This window comes from Phoca vitulina, unplaced genomic scaffold, assembly GCF_004348235.1.
Source record: "Phoca vitulina isolate PV1807 unplaced genomic scaffold, GSC_HSeal_1.0 scaffold1, whole genome shotgun sequence".
Lineage (NCBI taxonomy): Eukaryota > Metazoa > Chordata > Mammalia > Carnivora > Phocidae > Phoca > Phoca vitulina.
The window spans coordinates 37,164,779-37,172,955 of NW_022589704.1; the positions used below are offsets into that span (position 1 = coordinate 37,164,779).

General features: G+C 34.6%; 1 protein-coding gene across 1 annotated transcript; it reads left to right on the forward strand.

The window, feature by feature from the left end:
• Positions 1 to 2,344: 2,344 nt before the first annotated feature.
• LOC116639978 (ATP synthase subunit O, mitochondrial-like) lies at positions 2,345 to 3,104 on the forward strand. Its single transcript, XM_032416775.1, has one exon. It carries the CDS (start codon positions 2,380 to 2,382, stop codon positions 3,019 to 3,021), a length of 642 nt encoding a protein of 213 aa, XP_032272666.1. The 5' UTR covers positions 2,345 to 2,379; the 3' UTR covers positions 3,022 to 3,104.
• The last annotated feature ends 5,073 nt before the right edge of the window (positions 3,105 to 8,177 follow it).

An 8,177-nucleotide genomic window follows, 5' to 3' on the forward strand; every position in this document is an offset into this window, starting at 1 on the left:
TTTCTCCACACAACTAAATCAGTTAAAATAAATTACTTCAGACTTTAGTTACACCTTTCATGAAACAGTGTTGTTTCAGAGCATGTATCTGTTGCTTATCTTTAAAACTTCAGAATGAATACATTAGTGACAGATTTTAAAGTATTTGTACATTGCAAAACACCTTATCTTCCTTCATTCTTTCTGCAGTGAAATGTTCTTAATCTAAACTCTATTAGCTCTTCATTGCAAGGGTGAAAAGGCCTCCTATTTCATCTTGTAAACCTTTAAGGAAGAGACCTTTATGTCGTTCAGGAAATTTTAACCAAGATTTATTTAAAACCCTCCTCTCTCAACTTTAAAAATTGGCCAAAACAATTTTTACTTGAAAAATATTTATAGGATATATTTTCTGTCTTATACTGTCAATTTTGTCTTTTTCATATATACCATTTTACATCATTTCATAATACTTATACTACTTGGAGGTTACCTCAACTCCTTTATTTTCACTTTCTATCTTGAATTTTGGTATTTTTTTTCCTTTCTTGAATGCTCTTTAAGAAAGTTTCTTTTTAGAAGAAGGGAGTCAAAATCAAATCAGTTTGTTTATCCTTCTAATCTAACAAAGATTTAATTAGAAGATTAAATTGAAACTACACCTAAAATAAAAAACTTTAATTATGGATTAAAATTATTCATTACGGGGGCTCCTGGGTGGCTCACTTGGTTAAGTGACTGCCTTTGGCTCAGGTCGTGATCCCAGAATCCTGGGATCGAGCCCCACATTGGGCTCCCTGCTGGGCAGGAAGCTTGCTTCTCCCTTTCCCACTCCCCCTGCTTGTGTTCCCTCTCTCGCTGTCTCTCTCTCTCTCTGTCGATTAAATAAATAAATAAAATCTTTTTAAAAAATTATTCATTACTCTTTCTGACACATATTACTATGTACTGTCAAATCTGACAGAATCTAAATAAATTATGGGCCATAAGTTAATTAATAAATCACATAAATAAGTTGCCCCTTGCATAGACATGTCATATGGACTCTACCATATGACAAGTCTTAAGTAACAACTCATTCTCAGTAGTTCAATTTATCAAGCATTTATTGAACATTACATTTGAAAAATAATATTTGAAGTGCTGTAAATATAATTAGTAAGATTTCACCCTCAAGATTATATTCAGCTCTGTCCATGCCCTGAGTCCATAATTTTTTCCTAACTTTAACTGTTACTTATAATGTTACATTAAAAAATTTTTCATGTGTGAACATTTAGTGGAATCAAAGGTACCACTTCTGTATTTTTAAGTGTAGTAAAATTATTAATGGGGAATAAGGCAAGGATGTCTCACTTCACTTCATTTCAAAATTGTACTGGAAGTCCTAGCTAATGAGGAAAGACAAGAAAAGGAAACAAAAGTATATAGATTGGGAAGGAAGAAATAAAACTGCCTTTGTTTGCAGATGACATGATCATCTATGTAGAAAATCCAGAAGAACCGACCAAAAAACTCCTGGAAGTAATAAGCAACTATAACAAGGCTGTAGGATACAGGGTTAATATGCAAAAGTCAATTGCTTTTCTGCTCACCAGCAATGAATAAAAAAATGAAATACTTAAGTGTAAATCTAACAAAATATTACAAGATCTAGATGAGAAAAATTAGAAAACTCTGATGAAAGAAATCAAAGAACTAAATAAATGGAGAGATATTCCATGTGCATGGATAGGAAGACACCATATTGTCAAGATGTCAGTTCTTCCCAACTTTATCTACAGGTTCAACACAATCCCAGTCAAAATCTCAGCAAGTTATTTTGTGGATATTGACAAACTGATTTTAAAGTTTATATGGAAAGGCAAAAGACCCAGAATAGCCAACACAATATTAAAGGAAAAGAAGTCCGAGGACTAATACTACTCAACTTCATGACATTATAAAGCTATAGTAATCAAGACAATGTGGTATTAGTAAAAGAACAGACAAATCAATGTAACAGAATAGAGAGCCCAGAAATAGACCCATATATATTCAACTAATCTTTGACAGAAGAGCAAATGCAGCACAATGGAGAAAAGATAATCTTTTCAACAAATGATGCTGGAACAACCAGACATCCACATACAAAAAAAGTGAATCTAAACACAGATGTTACACTTCTCACAAAAATTAATTCAAAGTTGATCACAGATCTAAATGTAAAACATAAAACTGTAAAACTCCTAGAAGATAACATAGGAGAAAATCTAAATGACCATGAGTTTGACAATGACTTTTTAGATACAACACTGAAGGCATGATTCATGAGAGAAATAACTGGTAAGTTGGGCTTCATTAAAATTAAAAACTTCAGCTCCCCCTAACTCAAGTTTGACCTACAGCCACCCGGAGAAGATGGCCGTCCCAGCAGTGTCCGGGCTGTCCCGGCAGGTGCGATGCTTTAGTATGACTGTGGTCAGGCCGTTTTCCAAGCTCATGCGGCCACCTGTTCAGGTATATGGTATCGAAGGTCGCTATGCCACTGCTCTTTATTCTGCTGCATCTAAACAGAATAAACTGGAACAAGTAGAGAAAGAATTGTTGAAAGTAGCACAAATCTTCAAGGAACCCAAAATGGCTGCTTCCATTATGGATCCCTATATAAAGCGTTCCGTGAAAATGAAAAACCTAAATGACGTGAGCACAAAAGAGAGGTTCTCTCCTATCACATCCAACCTGATCAATTTGCTTGCTGAGAATGGTCGCTTGGACAATACCCCTGGAGTCATTTCTGCCTTTTCGACCATGATGAGCGTCCCCCGTGGAGAAGTACCGTGCACAGTGACCACTGCAACTCCTTTAGATGAAGCCACTCTTACTGAATTAAAAACAGTCCTGAAGAGCTTCCTAAGTAAAGGCCAAGTCTTGAAATTGGAAGTTAAGACTGACCCATCAATCATGGGTGGAATGATTGTCCGTATTGGAGAGAGATTCGCTGATATGTCTGCAAAAACCAAGATTCAGAAGCTCAGCAGGGCCATGCGGGAAGTTTTCTGAAAGTGTTGATTTTGTCAGTGAAAATTCCTAAACTTGGAGCAACAATAAAATGCTTCCTGAACAGAAAAAAAAAAAAAAAAAAATTTAAAAACTTCAGCTCTGTGAAAGAGAATGTCAAGAAAATGAAAAGACAAGCCATAGATTGAGAGAAAACAAAAACATATCTGATAAAGAAATGTTATCCAAAATATACAGAGAATTCTTAAAGCTGAACAATAAGAAAATGAACAAACTGATTAAAAAACAGGGCGAAGGCCTTAATAGACACCTCACCAAAGAAGATACACAAATGGCAAATAAGCATATGAAAAGATACTTAACATCGTGTGTGAATAGGGAATTGCAAATTAAAATGAGATACCACTACACACCTATATTACAATGTCAAAAATACAAAGCATTGACAACACCAATGCTGACAGGGATGTGGAGCAACAGGAACTCTCATTCATTGCTGGTAGAAATGGTACAACCAGTTTGGAAGACAGTTTGACAGTTCATTATGAAACTAACCATACTCTTACATAGAATCTAACCACACTCTCAGATATTCACCCAAATGAGTTGAAAACTTATGTTCATGGGGCATGGGATCTCGGGGTGCTGGGATTGAGCCCCACGTCAGGATCCCTGCTCAGCGGGGAGCCTGCTTCTCCCTCTGCCTCTGCCTGCTGTTCTGCCTGCTTATGCTCTCGCTCGCTCTCTGTCAAATAAAATCTTAAAAAAAAAAAAAAGAAAGAAAACGTATGTCCACACAAAAACCTGCATACAGATGTTTATAACCACTTTATTCACAACTGTCAAAACTTGGAAGCAACTAAGATGCCCTTCAGTAGGTGAATGGATAAATTGTGGTAATATCCAAACAATGGAATATTATAGAGTGATAAAAAGAAATGAGCTATAAAGCCATAAAAGACATAGAGGAACCTTAAATCATATTATTGAAAGAAGCCAGTCTGAAAGCACTACATACTATATGATTTCAACTATATGACATTTTGAGAAAGGTAAAACTATGGAAACAGTAAAAAAGTGAGTGGTTGTTAGGGGATGAGGGAGGGAGAGGTGAATAGAGCACAGAGAATTCTTAGGTCAATGAAACTCTTCTATATGATAGTATCATTGTACATTTGTCCAAACCCATAAAATGTATAACACCAAGAGTGAAGCCTAATGTAAACTATGGACTTTGGGTAATAATGTGTCAGTGTAGGTTCATCAGTTGTAACAAATGTACCATTCTGACTGCCAGATGTTAGTGGAGGAGGTTACCCATGTATGGGGTTAGGGAGTCTATGGGAACTCTGTACTTTTCTGACCAGTTTTTGCTATGAACTTAAAAGTGTTCTAAAAAATTAAGCCTGTTTTTTTAAATTATTAAGGTACTCAGGTTCTAATCCATATTTTTAATTACTGATTTCCTATATTCAGTAGTATAATTAGTTGTAGATGTGCCCCACATGAAAAATAAACATTGAAATATTGTCAATAATTGTTTCCTATCAGTCCATGATTATACTGTCATAATTATGACAATCTTTTCTTTGTACTTACATCTTTCTTTAAAAGGTAATGTGCATTATATATAATATACATATTATATATTTACTCATTATAATGTATAATTGTTGGAAGTTTTTGTTTTCCACACAAATGGCAATTCATATCACTATTTTTTATCTTCTTAATACATTTTAAGTGATAGTATATCCCAGCTCAATCAGATTCTCTAAAAGAATTAGGGAATTACACTAATTAAGTTCAGAATTATGTTGCTGCTCTTAAATATACATACCTGAATCTTGTTGCATTTGGTTTTCCTGAAATGTTAAAATTGCATCTGAGATTACATTAAGATAACCAAACTGAATATTATGTCACTTTTTATACTCAAAATGTTAATGATGATTGTGTACAAGAGATGGGGTCTATATGCTGTCATGAGTACCTTTGTAGCAAAAAAGTTACATACTGATTTCTTAATGGTATTATAGAATAACCACTGTTCTAATCATTTACATTTAATCTTTAAGTTCGAGGAAAAGAGTTACTAAGATTCTGCATTGAGTTTTAAAGTTAATTTAGTCCAAAGACCACCCCCCTCAAAGAGGCTGTGGATAAAAATGTATTACAATATAACTTTATAATCCTATATATTTTATATTTAAAAACGTGGTTCTGAGAAGGGGTCCATATACCTCAATATACTGCCAAAGGAATCCATTGCACACATTACACAAAAACAGTTAATTTCTTGCAACTATTTATGAAAACCTATGTTGTACCTGTAATATATAGAGAGAAGAAACAAAAACTAAAAAACAAAAAGTTTGCCTCTGTGTTAGAGTCACTTTATTTCACTTGTAACATAAATTTTTGCAAGGAGGAATGTCTTTAGCCACATGTTCCTAATTCTAAGAGCTTTTAAGTCTTCCATACTGGTTGAGGCTATTCAAACTAGGTAAGCAATGACATAGGAAGCAGGCTGATAAGGATAATACCAACCAGACATTGCAAATACAGTTTACCACATTAAATAAACACAACTTACCACAACAAATATAACAAATGTAATTTTCTATTTAAAAAACACTAATAGTCCCAGTGTTAGAAAGTCAAGGCCTTGGAAGTATTAGAAACAAACTTCAATATTACAAGATAGTTCTTTGTGCTTTTGTAAAGACAGGAAACTCAGTTTCTGATGGTAAAACAGAATAAGTATAGATTTAACTTAAACATTATGGTAACTAGTGCATAGATACTCACTAATCTTATATATCTAAACATGTACCTAGTTAATCCTGTTCTTTGTAGTCTCAAAAACATTAGTTTCAATAGCTTCTGAGTTTCTCTCAAGATTTCTATTAAACTTGTAATGTCTGATTTTGGCTTTCATTTAATCAAGGTGAATCCAATATATTTGAGGTTGGTGATAATTTATTTCCACAATATGGAGTATATACACTCTTTAAATTTAAGGCATCTTATTAAGGTTTTCTTTCATAGATTTTCAGAAGTGCTCAGCCTGAAAATTTCTTTGCAGCCTGAACAGGTTAAAGCAGGAGTCAACAAACTTTATATAAAGGGCCCAATAGTAAATATTTTTAGCTTTGAGGCTACACAGTCTCTATCTCAACTATTTGATACTTGTAGCATGAAAACGACCACAGATAAAATATAAACAATGAGTTGACTGTGTGCCAGTAAAACTTTATTTACAAAAACAAAAGATGGGCCAGACTTGGTCTGAAGGCCATAATTTCACAACTCTTGGGTTAGCCCATTGCTGGGATCAGGCATCCTTATAAAGTGTAATGTGAAATACAGTACAAATGCTTTGCTTATGTTTCTATTTTTAATTATTTCTTTTTATTTTTTTAAAGATTTTATTTATTTATTTGATAGAGAGAGAGCATAAGTAGGCAGAGTAGCAGACAGAGGGAGAGGGAGAAGCAGGCTCTCCGCTGAGCAGGGAGCCCAACATGGGGCTCGATCCCAGGACCCTGGGATCATGACCTGAGCTGAAGGCTGCCACTTAACTGACTGAGCCACCCAGGCGCCCCTAATTATTTCTTTTTAATCTATTTTTAACCTAACATGAATTATTTGACCCTGCGCCTCTGGACTACTTTAATATTTAAATTTGTCATAAGTTCTTTCCAGCCAAAATAGTTATTAATCAATGTGGGTTAAGTGTGGATAAAGATAATTTGAGGTATATATTAATGACACTGCAAAGGTAGATATTAGTTGATACAGTATTCTAAGTCAATGTTATGCTTCTTTTATGGGGGAAAAGCTATCTCATTGTGTAGCATATTTTATTTGCATATCCAGTTACATATTTCCATTCTGAGTTTGAGCACTTAATTCCCTTGCATTCTGAGTCTGTCATTCCCTCTGATTGGACATTTTTTCTCATTTTGCTCAATCTTCTTTCTTTCCCCTTAGCACACAGATTACTTGGATAAGCACCTTCTTTTTCACAAGAGTCAACTCATCAAATTTTAATCGCTTACAGAATTGGAAACTTTTTTTGGATACCATCATCCCCTACTTTAAGGATATATGAAAACAAGCCGGAGGATTTTGTATTACATATTTCACTAAAGATATTTTAAATTTATCTGTTTTGGAAAGGCAAGAAGGAAGAGTATAGGGGTGTCTTTTCCATTCCATATGAAAATATTGTTCCTTCAGTACTGAGATCTATTCAAACAACTCATGTAAGACTTATTGCCAAGATTTGATGACTTAGGCAAATTCCAAGGGTCTTATCCTAGTTCTTGTCCTCCTAGATTCTCTTAAATTCAATACTGTCAACAGCCTGTGTTCAAATTTTATTAATTCTCAGATATGGTTCTCTTTCCTTACATTCAGTTTGAGTCAGTATCTCTTTCAAAAATATATTTCTTCTTTTACCAACTACTAATCATGGCACTATTCCCTTTGCCCTGTAAACTGTCTTATAAGGGAGTTTTCCTGTTTTCTTCTGCACTTTAATAGTCTTTAATAGTGACTCTGACCTTAGTGCTCTGATTCTCTTCCTAATTTAGCCCTAAAAAACAAAAAACACCTGAATGAGTGGTCACTCCCTCCTCTAACTCAAAATCACGAATACACAATTTTTTACATTTTATTTTCAGAATCCATACCTCTTAATGTTAGTTTGCTCATCTTTCTTCTCTCCTAAAAATCAAAACAATACCAGTGATTTTTCTGACCTCTTGATGCTACATGGTCTATTTATATTATTTTATGTCCCCTTTTCAGCTAACTTTATAAAAATATTTGTTTTTCCATTGCCAAATCCCTTTGTTAAGCTCTATTATTGCCTAACCAGATTACTATTTCTTCAAGACCTCTCTATATCCAGGGGCGCCTGGATGGCTCAGTTGTTAAGCGTCTGCCTTCGGCTCAGGTCATGCTCCCGGGGTCCTGGGATTGAGCCCTGCATCGGGCTCCCTGCTCAGCGGGGAGCCTGCTTCTCCTTCTCCCACTCCCCCTTCTTGTGTTCCCTCTCTCGCTGTGTCTCTCTCTGTCAAATAAATAAATAAAATCTTAAAAAAAATAAAAGATTTCTCTATATTCAGTTTCCATCCTTCAGTCATGTATACAATCTGAATTTAGGTTTCTTAATCCGAAGTAATTTT